At 43.9% G+C, this 23,160-nt stretch overlaps 1 protein-coding gene across 2 annotated transcripts in view; it reads right to left on the bottom strand.

Annotated features, from left to right (window-relative positions):
* Positions 1-23,160, bottom strand: part of LOC308315320 (copine-9-like) — a gene marked incomplete at both ends in the record, with an annotated part of 80,010 nt that overhangs the window by 10,528 nt on the left and 46,322 nt on the right. For both annotated transcript variants that reach the window (XM_080763253.1, XM_080763252.1), the window contains 9 exons: positions 757-884; positions 2,052-2,233; positions 12,672-12,718; positions 13,739-13,800; positions 14,342-14,395; positions 16,161-16,236; positions 17,433-17,474; positions 19,335-19,439; positions 19,802-19,905. In XM_080763253.1, the coding sequence (XP_080619379.1) occupies positions 757-884; positions 2,052-2,233; positions 12,672-12,718; positions 13,739-13,800; positions 14,342-14,395; positions 16,161-16,236; positions 17,433-17,474; positions 19,335-19,439; positions 19,802-19,905 (800 nt within the window). The remainder of the gene's footprint in view (positions 1-756; positions 885-2,051; positions 2,234-12,671; positions 12,719-13,738; positions 13,801-14,341; positions 14,396-16,160; positions 16,237-17,432; positions 17,475-19,334; positions 19,440-19,801; positions 19,906-23,160) is intronic.

Raw genomic sequence — 23,160 nt, 5'->3', positions numbered from 1 at the left:
ATTTACAAACAAGCTGCCAAAGACGAACATCAAGTACCTCTACTTTTCTCCCCTGTCGGTAAACTCCCCTGCAGGAAGCATGTGCTAGCTTTGATGCCTTGAACGACCATGGCTCTCGCTGAGCGTGGACTAGGCACTCAACACAACTTACAAGATATACATAAACGGACTGCTGAATGAACATGAATGAACAAGTTTTACAGTAGCCTACGGTCCAGAGAGCTGATCAGCGGGGAGGAGAAATAGAGACAATTGTTCATCTCTGGCAGCTTGTTTATAAACCAACTACTGGTATTCATTTTAGGCACTAGCTACTGAAGTTGCTCAATCTTGACTTATTTGACATCTACAGCTGCTAGTTTAAAACTTAGTTTTCATTATTCTCTACTTCCATACAGTATGTTTCTTCACCTTCGTAGCAAACTGACACACAGTGACAGGCTGTCACTCATAACCTCGGACGTTCCCACTTTATTGCATTTAGTATTGTTAACATAGCCTTGATGCTGCTTGTGTGAAATTGGCATAAGACTTTAAATGTTTGGGAGGTTTACAGATCACATGGATACAGCACATGTGGTGTTTATTTTTGTTTTTTGTTAAGGTGTCTATAACACCTAAATGATTTATGAGTTACTCTGGATAAGAGTAGCTAAAATTGACTTAAGTTCAAGACAAAATTATACAAAATAATTCATTAATTCATTCCCTCCCACACGCACACGCATGCGAGCGCGAACACACACACACACTCACTGTGCGACTTGGTTGATGACAGGGGCGAAGTTTGTGGGTCCGTACAGTGTCACTGTCCTCAGGCTGTGGAAGTAAGCCTCCAGCACACCATCTATTCCTACACAGTTGACATTGTCCTCATCACCACTCTGAAATGGAACACAACAACACCAACAACAAATCACCCACAGCATCCAAATTCAATACAAAGAACACCCTATACAACTCCCCCCCCCCCCCCAGAACCTTACTTACTATTGCAGTTATTCTCAATTCTCATCTCATTCTGGGTCGGGACCCCCAGATGATTTAAAAAATGCCTATACACAGCATACCCAAAGTAGCTATAAACAATAATATGTCAAAAATGTATTATTTTATTTTTTTGCTCAGACAGCCAGCAATGGGTAAAACACTCCCAAATAAATGTAGTCTCTGTGACAATCTGCGGCCTGTAGTTTGTCATTGGTCGATTTGCCTGTCTACTTCCTGATTTATTAGTAATTTTCGTTTCGTTTCGTTTTCTTTGAATGCAGATTGTGTCACAGAGACTACATTTTTGGGGAGCTTTACTTATTGCTGGCTGTCTGAATACCAAAAAGAAAAAAAAAAGGCAATTAAAATGTTGACATATTATTGCTTATAGTTACTTTAAAGCATTTGGAATAAATGCATGGGGATGGTCTCATTTTGAAGGTAACACTTTTTCCCTCAACAACTTACTGGAATAGAAGGTTTTTGACTCTCGCCTAATTATTTTCTTCATCTAACACTGCATAACACTGCTATTATGCATATATGAGCTGGAAAACACAATGTGGCCACAGTATGAAGCCTTACCTATAGCCCGTGACCATGAAACATTCATATTCTCCGATTGTTTTCATCTTAAGTTGGGACTAATACAGAATTCAATCAAACACATTATCCCCTAAATTACTGTTTTCATGTGAGTAAGAGTAAACAAAAATGGTGGTATTGATAACTAAGCAGTATGTGAATCTGTATTAATGGGCTCAATCCTGACGACACCCATCCCTTGTCATGAGGGTGAACTACAGGTCGTTGAGGATGGGAGCAGCATCCACCTGGGTGGATATAGGTGCCTCTCATCCGTCAGGAGGAAGCAGAGAGGATGCTGGGAGCCCCCCCTGGGCAGAGAGAGATGAGCCGGCTGCTAAACGCAAACAGCCAGCTGTTACCACGGCGACAGCCCCAAACCACGCTGTGCTGGATGTGTGTACATGTAAGGTAGTTTTAGGTGTGTGTGTGTGTGTGTGGGGGGGGGGGGGGGGGGAGGAGGGGGGGGGTCGTACCAGTGGGAAAGCGTGGGAGACTTTGCCGTCGGGGGGCAGCTTAGCTCCGAAGCCGTAGGCGGGGAAGAGCTTGTCGCTGTCGTAGTCCTGGATAATCTCCCCCACAGCCTTCAGCGCCATGGCGTACGTGTTCATCTGGTACGGACTCATATAGTGGAGCGACGAGGGCTGGGAGGGGTTACCTGTGTGCAACACACAGCCAGACATGTCAGAGGGGCTGGGAGGGGTTACCTGTGTGCAACACACAGCCAGACATGTCAGAGGGGCTGGGAGGGGTTACCTGTGTGCAACACACAGCCAGACATGTCAGAGCACAGTGTCCTTGTGTGTCAAAGTATACATACGTACCACGAGGTAGGAAAGTCACACGCATTCAAAATCAAACTTGAGTAAAAAAGGACAAAAGCGCTGGCATGGAAATATAGTTACGTTACCATGCATGTAAAAGTATTATCAGTCATGGAAAGTAACTAAATACACTCGAGTACTGTAAATTGTAAACAGTACATTATTTAGGTACTTATACTTTACTTAAATATTTCCAATTTTCTATACTTTTATTTCTACTTCGTACTTTTTACTCCTCTACAAAACTTTAGTTACTAGTAACTTTGTAGATTTTGATTATTAGTATAAAACATACATTAACCACTATAGCCCTAAACATTGGCTATTTGAAAATAGCTCATCTAAAAGCTCACAACACGTCATGATGTGATGCGTTTAGACATTTTAGATATATGATGAACTTATGAAGTACAGGAGATAGGCTCCTGACCTATGGGGTATGGGCCTCATGGCATTGATGACTCACAGTACATCAATATTTGAAGTTAATATAACGTAAGTTTGACATACAGTATGCAGGCCAGCAGCGATGTCTCATAGCAAACTCGCCAGAAGTTTATGTTTTTCCAAAGCCAACAATGTGTCATGGTCTGTCACTCCACAGACCATGTCTCCTCCCTGGCCACTCCCACATTCCATTCCTTCACACTGCAGTCCCCTTCACTCACCTGTCTCCAACTCCCTCGTCAGCCCACCTGTGAACATTTTGCCAATTTACCTGCTCCCTATATACCTGGACTCTTTGCACACACTCACTGTCAGAACATTCGTCATTCTTCCCCGAGTTTCCTGGTTTTTGACGTCTTGAAAGGTTTGATTTTGCTCGTTCCGCTTAATGCGAAATATCGACACACGCGTGCGCACGCATGCATGTGCACGCACGTCGCAATAAAATACAATAAAAAAATACAATAATATATCAAATATAAGCTCACAACGTGTTGCGATGATACATGTTGTGTGAGCTTGTAGATCTGCTATTTTTGCCTTGAATGTTCAACCCCAGTATAGGGTTCACGTTCATGTTAATATAGGGTTTATGGGTTGAGCTTTCAGGAGCAATTAATACAGGAATGCAGGTTGATTTATGATCTATTTAACATATTACAAAGGTTTGTGTATATACATGGAGATATGTAACAATATAGTGTACATTGGCTGCAGGGCTGTATGCTTTTAGGTTTTCGGTCGTTGCCGTTAACGAACATGCCTGCAGGTATTTTTTCTATATAAAATGTTCCTGTTCCACATCACAGCTTCAACAGCAAAATGAACTTGACTGGTGTTCTGCTGGTCCTGGCCACCTGTCTCCTGGCCGGTGAGTATTCCACATCCAATGTGGTTAGTGTTGTGACAGCACTACCCGGCTTGTTTTTTATCTACTTTTGAAACACATTTCTCATGTAGACTAGGTGTGATAACTGTTTAATTCTGATCACATTTAAGGACTAGACTTGCAGATTTTTTGTGTGTGTGCCTTTTTTCAGTAGAATTTGTGTCTATTACTACCGTATTAGTGCTAATATTAGTATGAATAATAGTAGTATTTATGTGCAATATTGATATTAACCCTCATTTAGAGAAGCTGTGTGCATGGGTCCTACTTATAAATAATACATCCATAAATATACACATGTACATTTAGGTTTATGTGTGCAGACAGAATGATACATAAAGCACAAAATGGAGACATGAAATGGCTGAGATGTCTGAGATTAATCCGCTCTCTCCATGTTCCCTCATAGCCTCCGTGGAGGCGAGCCGCAGCAAGCGTTCACTAAAGAACTACCAAGACATGATTGGATGTGTTCTCTATCGTGTTCGAGACTGGCTCTCCACTACATATTTTCAATATGTACGGGAACTGACCCGACAGGGCAGTGTTCATGGATATCTCTTTAAGACACATCTTCTATGGTGGCCCTGCCCAGATTCCAATCAGCGGGCTATTTAAGCCCCATCTGTGCAGTGCCACTTTGATTTTTTGATTTCCACGAGAGCAGACGTTTCGTGTATCTCAGCAGTTTTGACACTATTAAACAACATATATATATATAAATATATATATTTAGAACATGAAGCTGCGTGGCACACAGTCCACTTACCTAGGTAAGAAGAGAGCTGGTCGTCTCGACGACTCCTCTCGGGGCGCCGCGTAGCTCCACAAAAAAACAACAACAGCAACAAGCTGCAGGCCTAATCCGCTAGACAGTGGAGGAAGCCTCAGCTTGTCCGTGCGTCCGTTCCCTGGTGAAACCCGACCACGTTGGGGGAAACCTTGAGACGGCGTTCGGTCCGTGCGTCCGTTCCCTAGTGAAACCCGACCACGTTGGGGGAAACTAGGAGACGGCGTTCGGTGTGGCCAAAGCCAAGTGCGAAGCCGACCACGTTGGCGGAGCCCTGGTTCCCTGGCTGCAGAAGCGGTGAGACCTCCGGGTCTATCATCGCAGCTGTACACCGCGGCGGCGATTGGCGGGGTAGAACCTAGAGGAGCTGACCCAGTCGGCGTACTCTGAGGCCATCTACGTTCGCTGATCGTTGCCGCCGCGGTCCGGGCCAGACCACACGGCAGAGAGTGTAAACAAACAATTCCAGCGTGTTCCAACTTCCTCATTGACAGGTTGACGTGAGCGTCATAGTGTAGGAGGTATGCTCGTCAGGGACGGCTGCCCAGACTGCACTGTGCCTCACGGTTCACAAGAGGGCGGTGTGGCTCAAAGATCAGGAGACAAAAACTCCAGATGACCCACCGTGTTAGGCGCTGCAATTAAATCGCTTACTCTGTCACAATTGGTTCTGGTTAATATATACTTATATGCTTATATATATATATACCTGTGTGTATCAATACAAGCATACAGGTATGTGTATCACGCAAGCTGATACACTACCAATGTATTGTACAGTCTGTACAATACAGTACAGGCATATATATATGTACCATTGTAAAGCGCTTTGAGCACTTGGAAAAGCGCTATAAAAATGCAATTCATTATTATTGTTATTATTATAAGTATGATAATGGCTACAACAACACACTATGCATGTGGACTTGTAGGCCCACTGGTATGATATACAAAAGTTTGGAAGCCTCCAGTGTGCTTAATGTCAGATTGTTTTGTGCTAGAGCGCCTAAGAGCGGCCGAGCAGTTTATGTACAACCTCTTCCAGAGGTCCATAACTCTGCTGGTGACACAAAACAAACTGTGGACATTGATTTGGGGACTCTGTCCTAACAAAGAGAGAGCACACTGAGAATCCGCGTCATGGGGATGTCTTAGGGTACCATGTTGCCTTGATTCGTTTATGCAGCATTGTGAGCTGCAAAGGGTAGATTATGACCCCTCACGTTCAAGCAATTACTATGGGCCCACTCCCTGTGGAGCACATTCCGAACAGTTAAAATATGGTGTACAATACAAGATGTATACATATATGTATATATAGGTACACATATAATAAATAATATATAGGTATACATATGAATATATCTATATAGAGACAAGAGGAGATGGAAATAGCAGGGGTTTCTCAGGCTGCATGTGGAGCTCACACGCCCACAGAGGATGGCCATGACCAGTGTGTGCCCTGCGGGGGCCCTGGTATGAGGACCTCCTGTATGAATGGTCTCTTCCTTCCAGCTGAAGCTGGAGGGGCCATGCCTGTTTTAGAGGCAAAAGACCAGTCGTTTCCACTGACAGACCCATAAAAATGTATTTTTTATGTGAACGGGTATATGCTATTTGTATACAGCTGTGACTCTGTCTCCAAGACAATGTTTTCTCAAGAGAGACAAATAAAGACTACCTTGAACCTTGTCCCAGGTTGGCAGAGCTGGGCGAGCTAAGCTCAGGCTATAGCTCCACCTCTTTCCTGCCCTGCCTGGTACGGACAGGTCTGTAAAGAAGGATTTAGTGAAAGTTTTCGGGACTAACACAATTCCTTGGGGTCAGACGGCATTAGAGCACACTATACAGGGTATGGTTTACTGAATGGATCCCCATTTAGCTGATGCCAAAGCGACAGCTAATCTCCCTGGGGTCCATATGAAATAGACATACAAAGAGTACATGAATACATGTATTGTGGGTGTTGCGCCAGCTTACACCCCGGTGATGTAGTTCGGTATTGTGGATCTGGGTTCAGTGACACAAACAGAACGTGCTGGGTCAGTCGAAGGTTTCCCTTTATGTTGGGCAGTCATCATAGCGCACTATACTGTCGTATTTCTGGCGGGGTGTCAGCTCACGCGACAGTGGTGTAGTTCTGTCACAGACAGGACATGCTGTGTCTGTCCGACGTTTGGTAACATAGACATGACATGCTGGGTCTGCCAGGAAGTATGCCTGAATCTCAGCCATTATCACACTATAGGGCGTATTGCTGACGAGGTCAGCTCATGCGTCCGTGGTGTAGTTTCACGGTGGAGCCGGGCTCAGTGACACAGCAGAGCGTGCTGTGGCTGTCGGGCAGAGCACACGATACAGTGTACAGTGTGTCACGGCGAGCCGTTTATGCACCTAGGTGTGACTCTGCGGGGTAGAATCCGGTTACCGGTCTGAAACCACAGAGAAAGCTCTTCTCATCCAGAGAAGTCACGAAGTCATGGCTATCTAGGCGCAGCTAGCCAACAACAACAGCAACAAGACTGAGTGCCGAATCTGCCTCGCGGAGGAAGCCTCAGTCTTGTCCGTGCGTCCGCTCCCTGGTGAAACCTGCTCGTCGGGGGAAACCTTGAGACGGCGTTCGGTCCGTGCGTCCGCTCCCTGGTGAAACCTGCTCGTCGGGGGAAACCTTGAGACGGCGCTCGGTGCGGCCAAAGGGTCCCAAGTGCGAAGCCGACCTCGTTGGTGGAGCCTGGGTTCCCTGGCTGCAGAAGCGCTGTGAGACCCCGAGCGAAACCGACCTCGTCGGTGAACCTCCTGGTTGATCATCGCGGCTGTAAACCGTTGCGGCGGGTAGCGGGGTAGAACCCAGAGGAGCTGACCTAGTCGGCGTACTCTGAGGCCATCTACGGTCGCTGATCGTTGCCGCCGCGGTCCGGCCAGACCACACGGCAGAGAGCGTAAACAAACAATTCCAGGGCCAACCGGCGGGGTATGGCTAGAGGTGCTCAGCACACCGAGCCCACTCCTCAGTCCTGACAGTTCAGGATACCCAGCCCCCACATGCTGTCTCTCGAGACAGTGGCGGTCAATTCAGGTGGACCCCTGAGTAGGTTCCACCATGTCATGGGTTGTAGCTCTCTCGAGGTCGTCCTCAGACGAGCCCTCCATTGTCGTTTCCGGTGATCCTGGATCTCCATCTGGCCAGTTTGTTGGTACTTTGCGCTCCTGCGTCGTTCTTGAGTACATCCACGGATGTTGGCGTGGGACGTCCTCGTGACCGGTGCCCGTTTGTTGGATCCCACAGCACTAGTTTGCTGGCTGGCATCTCTTGGCAGTGAGCCAGCTGGTGCCTCCGCCCCTTAGGGCTGAGGGAGACCACGGTGTACCGGGTGCTCGCACATTAGGTCGGCAGCCCCCCCACGGGAGGTGGTACTGTCTGCCTTGCGGCATGAGCCAATTAAGCGTGGACACTTGGGTGGCTTCTCGCAGGACAGCATTTTTGTTGTTAGCAGTGTCAGCCACAAGAATGTCCCTATCAGTGCATGAAGGAGGCTGCCGCTTCCTACATGGCAATGGTTAGGTGGTGCTGGCGCCAATCCCTGCACTCTATACCATACGGCCTGATCAGAGAGTGCTCGGGTAGACCATGGTCGAAGGGTGGACTGTCCCACCGGATCACAGGGGCGATCCAACAGGGACAAGCAGGCAGGAGTGCCAGGGTCGCCTGGAAGGCGGGCACACTCTGCCCATGGGACAACAGCCCCCTGGTTGCTGTAGAATGGTGTATCTCTGACAGAGATCTACACAGCAGTGACATGGGCGACTCTGTCTACATTCACCTTGTCCTACCGATGGAACGTGGTGGCATCCGCTCCCCCTGTGGGAGTCGCTCCTGCGTGCTACTCAGCGGTAGGGTCACCAGCACCTTGACCGGTCAGGTCGGCCGGGCATCTGACGGGCTGGCTTGAGCAGCCCTTCACCCCGGTGGTCACTGGCCTAGCATCATGCTGGGCCAGCTGAGCCTAGGTGGCGTCTTGCGCCTAGGCCACGAGTATTACTTACTTGGTATGAATACTGAAGTTTTGGAGCGTTTTGGCAAGCGCCTGTGACTCATGGCGCTCACCACTTATAGGCTCGGACGGAATTCAGGTTAAACTGCCTCGGGCTGCCGCAGGGGCAGCTGGTCTGCTTATTTCCTCGCGGTGTGTCTTAGAGAGTTCCCGTACATATTGAAAATATGTAGTGGAGAGCCAGTCTCGAACACGATAGAGAACGGAGGGTTACACTCTCTGTAACCCAGGTTCTCTGAGTGGAGAGACTGGCTCTCCACAAAAGAGCCGCTCCGAAATGCGTGTCAATCAAGAATTAATCAAAGTGGCACTGCACAGATGGGGCTTAAATAGCCCGCTGATTGGAATCTGGGCAGGGCCACCATAGAAGATGTGTCTTAAAGAGATATCCATGAACACTGCCCTGTCGGGTCAGTTCCCGTACATATTGAAAATATGTAGTGGAGAGCCAGTCTCTCCACTCAGAGAACCTGGGTTACAGAGAGTGTAACCCTCCGTTCTTCCTGGAGTGAGCTTGCATGGACTGGACTATGGCTGCCACTGCGGGAGTGGAAACCGTGGCAAGCCTGTCGATGCCCTTGACAGGTATGCAACTATGCACTGAAGGTCAAAGACATGATGGGATGGGATGGGATGGGCTGTCACGATTATGAAATGTTACTTGACTCAAATAATCGTGATTAGTGTTACCAAAGTGGTAATTGTGTTTCTGTCGCCCATTATTCATGAATTAAAAATGACATTTCAGTTTGGCTTTTAGGCTTTGTAAACAAAAGTCGCACAGGGCAGATATGACGAATAACACATTAATTATTTTATACTTAAACATAAACATTGATAGTGGAAATTGATAACTCCAAAAATGATTGCGATTATCTCAGATTGTGGTGATTATGTAATAATTGTGACAGGCCTAGTAGATTCCCAACTGTGTTTGTGTCCTCCAGGAGTATTTGTTTTAGACTTTGCGGGAGGCCTTCATCTGCTGGTTCCCAGTTCGATCCTGGCTGAAAGGGTGGGATTTATTTTCCGTGTCCCGGTCCGAAATGTGATGCTAGTTTATGCTAGTTTCATGAATGCTAACGTTGCCATAGTAACCTAAAAGTTAAAAGCTGCCGTGGGGCTCAACCATTATTTACTGTACGTTGGGGTCCGTATATATACAGACCTGTCTTATAAGGTCCGCTAGCATCCTCTAGTATATGGACTTCATTTTAAAAAGGCTCCCAGAATTTCTTTTCGTACCCTTGCAGTCACTGCTAGGTCAACCCCATGCGTTCAACGTGTCTGCCAAGGTGACAGGAACCATCCGCACAACAGTTTCTGGTATAGAGTGCAGTGCTGGGTGAATTCTGATTTTTACACACACACACACACACACACACACACACACACACACACACACACACACACACACACACACACACACACACACACACACACACACACACACACACACACACACACACACACAAACTCACACTCTTCATCTGAATTCAACAGCAATGCATATGCAATCGAATGAATCCGCCCAACAGTAGAAACACACCATCAGCCAATTTTAAATGAAAAGTTAAAGGACCACTTTACCACTTTTCAACATCTCTTCATATAATTGGTGTCTCGTTTATTTCGTGTGGTGGGCTCTTTATAGTGCCGACCCAGCTTATATTTGTAACTTCATGTTTGTGTTGTATATGTATAGATGTTGGTGCTATTAATGAAGTTCACTGCCTATACAGTAAATACTCTGTGTTATATAAGAACAGAGATCCTCTTATCAACCAATTACAGTATCTCAGGGATGTTAATACAGTTAATTGGGGGGTAAAATGTGTTATACTAAGGGAGATGCTTGGTGCGTACTATGGGACTTAGTGAAGTGAGCAATAGGCAGGAGGAAGTATCAGATGACAGAGGCATGCTTTCACAGGATATGAGGCAGGATGCGCGCAGGATTCTAGTTCATTCTGAAGCAATGTAATGAACAGGAGACATGGCGTTTGCGTAAGTCTTTATAATGTGTTGATAAGTACAGTTAAATGCTCTAAATACAGTCATAATGATACGCTTATGCAGTAGGGCTGTCAGAACGAATTTCATAATATGAAAGAAATTCGAATATTAAAAAATATATATATATTCGAAAGCTAAAATTGCCATTCGAATGGAGCTTTTATAATTTATTAATTCTATTTAATATTTTTATTTTGTTTTATGTTATTTTATCCGCTCACTAAATGTATTGAGTAACGCATCTACCGCTGTGAAATCTCCCCGGCCGCTTCCACTGCATGTGAAAAGGTGCACGCCGGTCACGTCGCAGAAGAGGTCATTGATTGGCTAAAGTAGGGCCAGATTTCAGGGTAAGCCAATCAGAGACAGTCTACAGGGTGGGCGGGCTTACTGGCAGTAGCACATTTAATCACAGACACACAAACCCTTGTAACACATACATGGATACTAGTATACTACGCAGACAGAAATCTCCGGTAGAACGAAAATCATAATACAGTCTCACGACGCAACTTTATTGCACATCTGTGCTTGCCTTTCATCCACGCTTCTATAGCCTTTTAAATCTCATTTCCCATCCACGGGCACAAGCAAAGTGATATCAGCATCTTCCACCCGATCTGTGGTGTTGTTTCTGACGAGGGTAGCAATTAGTTAGCATGGGAGCTAACATTAGTTTAACTCTGGTCCATATAGTTAGAAGCCAAGGAGTCCTCCTTAATAACACACTCGATGCTGCGTTTACACGGGCAGACACAGACGAATGCTAATATCATTTGGAGCAGGCCGAGCAGCTACTGTACACGTCTGTTTGCATCAACATGTTGCTGGCTTCACAATGAATGATAGATTTTATCGTTGCCTCTGCCCGTGTTTAATGGTCAGGATTTCACTGTCCACAGCATGCAGACCTGTCAAAACTATGCACTTCCCAAAACTCACAAGACATGCCGGCCACGTGTATTATTATAGGCTAAATATGAGCTAAAATAAACAATGTAAATATTCGAATATTTTCGAAAATTACAAATAATTAAGCAATGAAATTCGAATTGGATTATAGAGGTGAACTGACAGCCCTATTATGCAGTCACTAGATCTGTGAATTAATAGTATGTGTTGTGTTTCTTTTGTGTTTCAGTTTATTAACTAATGCCGCGATCTCTGAATATCTTGTGCTATAATGATTAAGGACAATCAGTTGATGCTATTGAACTATATCTAAACACGGGCCAGACAAGGCAAATAAGGCTTTTTACTGTACACAAGTTTAGTAGAAGTGTGTTTGTACGTGTATGAGTGTGTTATGAGATAATATAGTAATAAAATGGCCGAAATTAAGTGATTGTTTGCGAGCATTATTGCAACTTGGAGGAAGTGTGTGTTTGAGTAATATAACGGTGTGTGTTTAAATCACAAATTACCATACCTGTCTGTTACACTCCTTTACGGAGGGTTGAATCAGTAGTTAAGAAAAGTTATGAAACAGCAAAGTTTAATTATATCCGTACAATTGGTCCTAACTAATGTTCATGATAAAACACCACCATTTTTTCCTACTCAGTCTGTGTCTCATAGGAGGGCTTTGGGCAGTTCGGACACCCGTCCACCAGTGACATTATCATTAGGCATATATTATTTTTTAAACAAGATTTGTTTAAAAATATATTTAGATTTTTATTATCATGAGAACGATGGCTTCAACTTTTGCATTGCAACTTTTCAGGAAAAGAAAGCCTGCCGTTTCTATTAGCTTGGATTCATCATCGATGATGTCACTGGTGGACGGGTTTCTGAACTGCCCACAGCCTTCCTATGAGACACAGAGTGAGTAGGAAGGAATTGTGGTATTTTATCATGAACAATAGTTAGGACCAATTATAGGAAGAGAAGTTGAAAAGTGGTGAAGTGGTCCTTTAAATGAACACCAGTAGCCTACAAACCCAGCAATGACACCACCATGACACCCCTACGGCCCCCTAGGCCATGGGATGAGTAAGTAAGTAAGCCTACAAACAAACATACTTTGAAATGAAAATCACAGAGAACCATTGGAAGACTTAAAGTGGATATCTTACCATTAGATGCTGTGAAGTCTATAGCTACTGTGAAGTTCAGTTGAGTTCTGTAGGAAAGAATCATCATTCACACTCTTTTACTGTACAGTAATGTATAATGAATACATACATATTGATTTCTACTAGATTCATGATTTCCATACATGTATACTGCATTATCTATATTGTTGGGACCGCAGGTCGCAGTTAACTGAATGTATGCCAAGAACGTGGAATTCTGTTTTATTCTCCACCCCCCGACTGTGCCAGAACATAAAAATCTGTCTTTCTTTAATGTAATTTAATCCAGCAATTAAAAATATATATTTCTTTCTTTCTTTTTTCCCCCTTTACTCACATGTTAAACAGCCTACTGTACATAGTATACGGATCTGACGTGCACACGCACTTATTTCAAAATCCAGTGTTTGGAAAGTTTTTATTCCCTCTTCTTACATCCGCAGACGAAAACAACTCATCGCCCGTCTACCACAGACCTGTTCTGACATTCCATATGTTGATCTGACCTCTGGCCAATACATAATTCATTCCATATGTTGATCTGACCTCTGGCCAATACATAATTCATTCCATATGTTGATCTGACCCCCCATGGCAAAACACCAGCGCTCGCCCAGGAGTCTGCTGTCACCCAGGTGGATGCAGGCAGTCTTCTCTTAAAGAATGGCATGTGGCACTGTGATTGGTTTCATTATTGTAACGCCCAAACCACACCTATGCATAATGTAACAGGTAAAGGAGGAGTTTTAAGGATTTATGCTGTGGCACAAGATAGCAATTACGGGGGAACGCCAATATTTAATTAGTTTATTGGTTGATTGCCTTATTAGTATTGCAGGACAATCTTGCAAGACTAATTAGGTTAAACAAATGGAATTGGTAATTAAAAGCGAACAAGCAGAATAAATTACCTGTTTACAAATTAGATTAAAAAAGAGCAAACTTGATTGAAACTCTGTCCTCCTGGTCTCATAGATATTACACATGCAATGCCATCAGGAAATGCAATCTAATAAACGCTGGTTACTCAGCAGGCACGCACGCACAGTGATCAGTATTCAACTCACCCTCCACGGATGAAATCCACAAAGGTGTACTCGGATTCCACTTTGAAGGACAGCAGAGTTACCTGTCAAATCAAGCATCGTGCATGCATGCACGCACGCATGCACGCACACACGCATGCACGCACGCGAGAGAAACAAAAGGAGTTTAAGAAGAGAGACAGCGAGAGATTCAGAGGCATTGAGGCATAAACTGCGTTGATGAGAATATAATCAAACTCTCTGCTAGTACACTCCGTTCAGACATGACATAACAGACTGCCAACAGGCACTTTCACAACAATGTGTACTTGTTGTGAACCATTTCAGAACACAGCCATAAGAATAAAATGGAAACAAAACGAACACTGAATGAATAATAAATCAATAATCAAATAAAATAAATAAATTGTATTTCCGTAAGCAAAAGTGCCCAGGGACAGAGCAGAAGGGAGCACAGGATGAGGGTACTAATTCTCTGCACTATTAATTACCAACTCAGGGGGAGTGTCATTGATAAGCCTGGTTTATATTCCATATGGTGGTGCTGTTCTCCAAAAATAGGCCATCTGCAGATTGGCTATATTCAGCACACAGCGAAGGAGCATAAAATTAGGAAATGCTCACCGTGCCCGAGTTGACGTATTTCTTCTTCTTGCCTTTTTTCTTGGGGTTTAAAACCTGTTGGCGGCAGCAAGAGGCAATTAAGAATAAGATAACCCTTAGGCCTCATTCACACGTATGAAACACCATCAAACAAATGTTTGGTCCTTCTTAGATAACCCTTAGGCCTCATTCACACGTATCAAACACCATCAAACAAAGGTTTGGTCCTGATTTTTTGTTTTTTTAGGCCACCACAATGCTTTTCCAATGCGTAAATCTTTTCTACGTCCGAGCATAGACATGATAACGCCCCGCCTGCCTCTGATTGGCCTATACCGACACTGCCGGCATTACCAGAGTTTCCTCCGAGGTGGAAGATACATGCTGATAGTCTGCCGCGAGGTTACTCCGTGGTGGGAAATAAATAAATAATACAAGTACTGTACGATATAAGAGAATGACAGCTTTTTTTGTAGAAGAGGCAAACAAATATTGTTTATGCCGTTGGCCTGTTTATTTATATGTGTAAACTTGAAACATTATTGTACTGTAAAAAGTCTATTTTCCCTTGATCTTTTTTAGTATAATAGTATTAGTTTTTAAGTGGTGCAACCACTTCTACATCCAGCAATGTCTGTGTACCTGTTTGTTTGTGATGTAGGTGTATGAGCACCAGTGGTGTGCGCATGCGTGCGCGTGCACCACTGGTGTGCGCACGCACCCGCACCCGTGTGTGGATGTTGTTGCTACAAAAATAGCGTCAATGCTAGCGAGCTAAACTATAGCCATCCTTGCTCTAGAAAGCACCAATGTTTCCATCTAGACCACCGGATTATCAGCAAAGACCTCCGAAAATCGCGCTAATTGACCAAACCATGGAGAGCTCCGTAGATTAGGAGTTATTCAGCTTTTAGTCTACCTGTATAATGTGAGGTGGACGGCAGCGCGTATGCGCGATCCATGATAAAGCTAATCTAACGGAGTAGAGCGAGAGAGAGAGAGAGAGAGGAGTTGCACCACTCGGTTCACACAGGTGTGATTTCTTTTTTACCCAGGGAAGTAGCTGAGCACAGGTGCTCATTTTCAGCAACGCCCTGCACAATGCACATAGTAACACACAGACAGACACACATTAAAACCTGGGAGCTGACCAGTACAACCACAGTCTTATACTGTTGGCCATTAAGCAGCTCCAGGGGGAGCAGTTGGGGGTTCAGTGCCTTGCTCAAGGGCACTTCAGCGGTGTTGGGTGGGATTAATGTATTCCATTTTGCACACAGAATAAGGCACATTGCAAAGGTCCATCCTTTATATTTTCTGTTGCAATAAAGAATAAAACAAAAACAAGCAAATAGACCGGCAAATAGACCGGCATTAAAAACGTATAGGTCTCAGTGGCGTGCACAGATAGACACCTGCCCTTGCCCTCTGGACAGCAATGTGCCCTTTGCACTTATCAGTGCACGCCACTGATAGGTCTTCAGATGAAGACAGCACATAATGTTGTGCCTAAAAGTATATTGATACCTGCCAACCAGCGCTGTCCGGGAAAACAAAATTACGCTTTTAAAGTGACAGTACACACATTAACCAGTTAACAGTTTCTTTAATATTATTTTATTGGTAAAAAGGTCAATTGCCTTCAGTCTGTTAGAAAAGTTCTGTATTTGAAAGACACAGGTTCTGTTCAGAATGTATTATCTCCCGTCTTCCCACAAAATAATAGAAAATGCTTGATAGTGGGCTCGATAAGAATCCGGCTCGATAAGCCTGATCGATAAGGTGGTAATCAAAATTAACAAGCTCCATCCCTAATGGTAATATTCAATAGTAGTCTTACCTCGTAGACGTTGAACTGGTTCTCTCCTTTAGACAGCTCCCTGTAGCTCGTGGTGAATTCTCCGATGAAGTCATGGCTGCAAGTGGATCGATTTAAACCATATAAAGCCTGATTTATACTCCTTCATATGTTGGTGCCGACAGATCTACAAGCTTACAAAGCTTCACAATTCGACATAGCTTGCAGATTGGGCAAGCAACACAAGAGTATTAATTAAACTATTATGCTGAATTCACACCTGCAGAGATTGCAGTTTCTCCTAATGTCTCTGCCAATAAAATGGGTGCATAGCCTGCATACTAAACACCAACACCCACGTCACCTTCAGGTGCCTTCAAATGTCTTTGAGTCAATAACTAATTCAGACAAGATCTGGTTGACTGTCGCTTTGACTTGCCACACAGCGGCAGAAGAAAAGTAAACTTTCCTCAATTTGGCAGAAGAGCTTTTTGCTTGCTCCCCCTCCCACTCCTTGTCATAGAGTAGAGACCATGCCTCTCGCTTTCTCCAAACGCGGAAGCTGCTGCTGCTAGAGTGAATTCAGCGTTACACAAACAGGAAAGGACAGTCATTGATGAAATAGAGCATTCGAGCCCTAGCTGCGCCAGACAGTTTTTATCATAACACATTACAAAGCTTATTTGGGATGCATAGCAAGTGCAACCTAAATTTCTATTCATCTTTAGGGACCTAAATCACACCTTAGAAAGCACGAGTGTACTGTATTTCAAAGTGTTTTTACCTCATTTAATTCCTAAGACTTGGAGTCAGATATTGTCCTCTAGATTCATATACATACATGAATCTAGAGGACACACACACACACACACACACACACACACACACACACACACACACACACACACACACACACACACACACACACACACACGCACACACACACACACAGCAGCACGGTACAGTACGGTACTGTACCATACTGTGGTACAGTATGGTACATAATTATAGTCAATCTAATGTAAAGCACGGCCACATAAGCTTCAGGTGTGCAACATTTTTTATGGGATCCCAATTCCGATGCAGGACTCTCAGCCTCTCTCTATCAATGACAAACCCATATTTATCTGTGTGTCTCTCTCCTTGCTGTGTACCATGCCATTTCTACAGTACCTACTCTGTACAGTGTGTACCTGAATAGAAAAAAACATGTGTAACCTGCTGGAACACAAATCTTTCATTATTCTTCATGTGGGTGACTGTGGGTGAATGCAATGTTCTTCCTGTGGGTGAATGCAATGGAGGTTTTCTTACCTTCCATCTCTGTCCCAGTCATACACATCCACTTTCACCGTCCTGCAGAGAGAGGGAGCCATGTCTAGTTATGTTGTCTTCAGAATATTGACCACAGGGACCCTAGCATGCCTATTCTGGTGAGAAGATTTGGCAGAAAATATAGATCTACAAGCTCACTACGCGACGAGTTATGAGCTTGTGAATCTGCTATTTTCTCTGATGAGATCTGGTGTTGAGGGAAAAAAATCACACCCGTGTGAAGTGAGGGGCGCTCTTATCATCTTACAACATAATGTTTAAGCAACGGGTGCTAATGTTTTTAGTTTTAGTACTCAAAACGTTTTCTTAAACAAGCATTGTTTAAAGACAAACATTAAAGCTGTATATAGGAGGGGGCCTCAAAAAGAAGGGAGCCTAGTAGAGCCCTGAAGCTTACAATGTTTTGCATGTAACATATATTGACTGAACATGGGTCCCTGCACACAGATACCCTTGACACACTGTGAGCTTGGAATGATTCATGTCAAACAGTGTTTGTTTCATCTGCAGCACAGTGAACTGAGAAAGACACAAAACCACACATTTGACAAGATTTCTGAACTAACCGACAATGAACCGACAATGAAATTCCTCTAATACAATTTAGAGGAAGTTTGTTTTCACAAAGCCAGTTGGTAAACTAAAGTTAGCCTCTTATCATGTGTGCACGAGAGGACATGCATACAAATTTGACACTGAAAGACAATAAGGAATTAAGGATCTGAGGAAGATTTCCCCTGTTTCTCCACTACAGTACCTATCACCAGCAAGCACTGTGCAGGAAAATAGTCAATAGGCCTATAAAGGACGTGATGTGCTATTGTCATGGTTGTGTATTCCATTCGCACAAGCTGGGTACCGGTATGTGTTTTCTCACATGAAGGTTTTCACATCAAAGTAGCGCTCAACATTGACATTGACAGTGGCCTGTTTGAGAATTGCAAACAGCAGCTACCAAACTGACTTAATGCCACAGACCTCCCCATAACTCTGGGAGTGTAGCAATGGAACCAAATGGACCCTTGGGGAGTATCTTGGTCAGTACATTTGGTCAATGCAAGAGTCACTAGAAGTGGTGGCCTACCCCAATTTATTTTCATTATTGACTGCAGCTTTTAACCAATGGGGGGTTGCAGATGTTTAGCATAATTATAGGTCATTGTGTGAATATCAATTCAATTGAATTGTAGGGGTATTGTACGGTATGAGCAGGATTTTTTTAATTGCCTGAATAGGTTGCCCACCCCTGATTTAAACCTTCAATGTGGTTCGGTGTCGGTAAGAACCTAAAAAACAATATAGAAGCCAGACTTTCAAGATTCAATGTGTCAGTTTAGTGTCACGATAGAGATGCAACTATCATAAAGACTAGTTGAATCGGTATTCCGTTTGGCTTTTCAAAATAAGTCAGGAAATCTGTAAATCTGCCCCTAGATCTGTACTTTAAAAGGCATTAAAAACCACTGTTAGCATCTTTCTTGTCCAGTTTCAGGAAGTATTCCATGCAGTGTATGTGATGCGTTTTCATGTTGTAGGAGTCTCAATATGTGTTCTTTCACATAAGGTACGATAATTGAAAATGTCCCATCTGGCAAACACTGTCGAGAAGCAACAAGACACTACGGTACACGTAGTGATGGGAAGGACGTATTCGCAACCAGAGTCAGTCCTAATAACACCAGCGCTGGTCTCTGAGACACCGCGACCGACTGCTGGCATTATTCTGACCGCCCTCCGGCAACAGGTGAATTCAATAAGCTTTCATGTTTCATCCGATGGCAGTCCGGTGGCAGTATTTATTACTTTCATCGGTTGGATTAGGCCTTTCTGATCTTGCCATTGAAATACAAGGACATTGAGTTGCAGTGAATAAGGACTGACCTGTCGTAGTCTCCGTTACAGAGTGCTCTGACAGGCAGGGTGAAGGACTGCCACACGGGATTCAACGTGTTCTTGATCACTTCCGTCTTATGGCAGATGGTGAACCTGGAAGTAAATATACAGGTCTCCTCTAGGGGGCAGCAGAATCACCCTATTCTTGTCAAAGTACAGTAGCCTCACCTAAAATGCTAAAGTGTGTGGTTCTTTACCATACACGATTTTCAACTGCTGCAGAAAATAAGTTCTGTGTCACCAAGAGACTTTCACGCTTTTCTCTGCAACATAAATTTATCCATGAATTAAGTAGATTGATTTGGGCATTCTCTTGTTGATGACTGTAAAACCCAGGCAAAAAAATAATAAACCTAAAAAGCAAAGTCAGACTTTTGTTACTACAAAAATAGAGTCTGCTTGATAGTTAAAGACATCTACTCTGTCAGATGAGCGTCTGAATATCTTCAACTCACGTCCCGTCCTCGTTGCTTCGGTAAAACACCAGGAAAGGGTCTGACTTCCCAAAAAAATCTTTCTTGTCCAGCTTGTTGGCACATAATTGCATGGTAACAATGTCCTGGAGAGAAAAAAGACGAAGAAAAAAAATTACACTGAAATGTAAAACACAGGAAACAGCCTGTCAAGCCGAAATGCAAATGTACATGATTTATTAATTTATATTTACAACTGGTTGTATATTCGATTTGTGAAGATGCATTAATTCAGGACACAATGGCACTCGGGTGGCACAGTGCTAAAGTGCCTGCCCACCACCACGGAGGTTGTGGGTTAGAATCTACCGTGGTGCATCTGGCTTTGTCGAGCTTCTACACGAACGCAATTGGCCCATGTTTGGGGGAGGGTAGCCGGACAGGGAGGGTGATGATTGTCATTGCTAATCCTACGGGTTGGGGTGCCAACTGTCAGGGTGGAAGGAGTTGTAGGATGAAGGCTCTGGCCTAGTCAGGATGCAACAGCAGTGACAACACACAAAATCAATTGGGATGAAGAGAAATAAAAAAGAAATAGATAAATAAATACATTCAGGATACATTTACAAAGTGCCACACACACTTTCTGTCATTCACCCACTGACTTCTGCTTCTCTCTCTACAGCCAGATCATCCTAACACAGTACTCAAACCTCACATCCTCCACTCACATCGTTTCCTCGCACCTTACTTCCGAGGCGAGGAGGAGAGGCAAGGACTGGGGAAGCGATCAGGTTCGCTCTCCAAAGAAGGAGACCTGCAGGATACACTTAAATGTACCACTCTGATACTCACTCCAAACGGCTTGGGGAGCCTCCTCTGTCACCACTCTGATACTCACTCCAAACGGCTTGGGGAGCCTCCTCTGTCACCACTCTGATACTCACTCCAAACGGCTCTCTCGGCTCCTCCAAAAGCAAATGAGCAGTTGGGATGCGTCACACAAACCATTTATGGGTTATTTGAGCACCGGGATAATTTTTACTCTCTCGTTATGTTCTAATTGCAGTAGTGGAGACAGATGTTCGAGGCAGGAGAACAGGTGCTAATCAGCCCTTCGTAGCACGGTTCAACGCCTCCGTTTGTGTATAGATTGTGTATAGACTCGATCTAAACTTGACCAGTTCAGTCACATTCCACCCAGGCTTAGACAGATTCTTTGTTCTCTGTCATTTGTTCTCTCCTGTGTTTACAGTGAGTCTTCAATGCAACCCTGTTTCGGGGACTCTGCCTCAACTCTATTTCTCTGAATAAATAGACCATTGTCTGCCTGTGTCTCTGTGCTCTGCACTCCAAATATTATACCATATACACAAAGTGTGGAAGAATGTAATAGAAAATATTGATTCCACAATGTTTTCTAACGAAGGGAGGATTATTGAACAGGACCAGTGTAATACATTTTATGATCAACATTAGGCTACATAATTTATATGTTATAAATTGATCAATTCTTATATAAAGAAACAACAGATAATTGTAGGCCTACTATGAAATCAATGTAATTAATGTGCCATGGCATTCATAATAGATTTTATGACGTGAACTATTGTCTTTCCTCTCTCTTTTTGGCTTGGCCTTTCCTTTACTTCTTTAGTGATCCTAGACAGGTCCGCGCATCCACACTGCCGTTCACCTCCCTTTATACAGGCTGACTAAAAAGCTGAATAACTCAAAATCTACTGAGCTCTCCATGGTTTGGAAAAAACGCGCGATGTTCGGAGGTCCTTTCTGATTATCCGGTGATCTAGATGGGAACATTGACGCTATTTTGATCTAATCATCCTGGAACAAACATGTCTGTCTAAAAGTGTATTGATACCTGCCAACCAGTGCTGTCCGGGTAAAGAAAACTATGCTCTTAAAGTGACGGTATACATATTAACCAGTTTCTTTAATGTTATTTTATTGGTAAAAAGGTTACCAGTAATTGTCTTCCGTCTGTTAGAAAAGTACTGTATTTGAAGGCCCTATAATAGGCGCTAGGCCCACTATACTGCTCGATAGTGGGCTCGATAAGAACCCGGCTCAATATGCCTGATCGATAAAGTGCTTGTTATCAATAAAAATTAACGAGCTCCATCCCTATAATCTAGACTCCAACTAATTAACTACTTAAGTCCTCCTCACCTTCAGTTGGAGGGCAATACAACTGAAGGCAACAACTGAAGGTGTCACTGGCAGATATGGGATGTGTGCTAGAACACCCCCTCCTCCAAGACACACACACACGCACGAACCGCCCGCACGTGTTTCTAAGGAGAGTCTTATCAAGGGTAAGCATCCCAGCATGACGGTAAACACAAAGCAACATAAGTCTGTTGACATGCGCATGCACGCACGCGCGCACACAGTGTATGGTATTAATACAGCATGCAAGCTGATGACAGAGGACCGGAGGAAGTGGAAAGTCATTTAGAGCGTCCTCCTGACAGTTAATTATCGGAACTCGTTAAAATAGAGATTTGTGGCCGCCGTCAAAACCTTTATTAATGTCAAAATACTTGTTGTGTAAGCGACAAAAGAGATGAATGGAAGAGCCGCTAAAATGTCAAATATAAAAGATAAAAAAGAAGACGAGATCAGCGATATTAAACACGTGACTCCAGGGGGCCCTGGGCTGTCAGATGATGGATCGATGACCACACATGACAGACACCCAGTCAAAAGCATTATCTCTCAGGGCGCTACAAATATATCTACACATCCTGTAAGTTCACTTAAGAAATAAAACTAGTGTTGACTAATCTCTTATTTTGAAGAGGAAGAGGAAGTCTGTTTCCACTGTAGCCTATACGTACTTCCATGACGGACAGTTGTTTTTACAGCCGGGAGGGAGGGACTGACAGATTGTAAACATTGATTAGAAGTGATGGTGGTGGTGGATTGCTTTTAGCCAAAGTCTATATTACCATATGAAAGCCATGATGCTGCGCATCTTTGACTTAAACAATGTGTACACACTTTGGAATATACGTTAAACATGGTGGAGAAGTGGATCCTATATCAAGCTACTGCGGCGGTAGCCAGCATTAGGTGAGTACAATTAATTGTAAAAGTATCACGCCGACGCTGGTAAAATCAGCAGCAGCAGCAGCTGCCCAAAACATTAACAGGTAGGCAGGCTGTAGTAGGGTAGGGGTGGGACGATATGGGTACCTCACGATACGATATATTGCGATATTAGGCCCTCGATAACGATAATATCACGATATTCGATATATTGCGATATTTGCGATATTTGCTCGGACACAGGGAGACACACACACACAGCTGTCTCTAGTGGTTGCACCACTCAAACTAAAGTAATACTCAATCAACTCCACCTTTGCCTCATACCC

Source organism: Protomyctophum bolini, assembly GCF_963924005.1.
Source record: "Protomyctophum bolini genome assembly, chromosome: 5".
Lineage (NCBI taxonomy): Eukaryota > Metazoa > Chordata > Actinopteri > Myctophiformes > Myctophidae > Protomyctophum > Protomyctophum bolini.
This window is presented reverse-complemented; position numbering and strand designations above follow the sequence as displayed.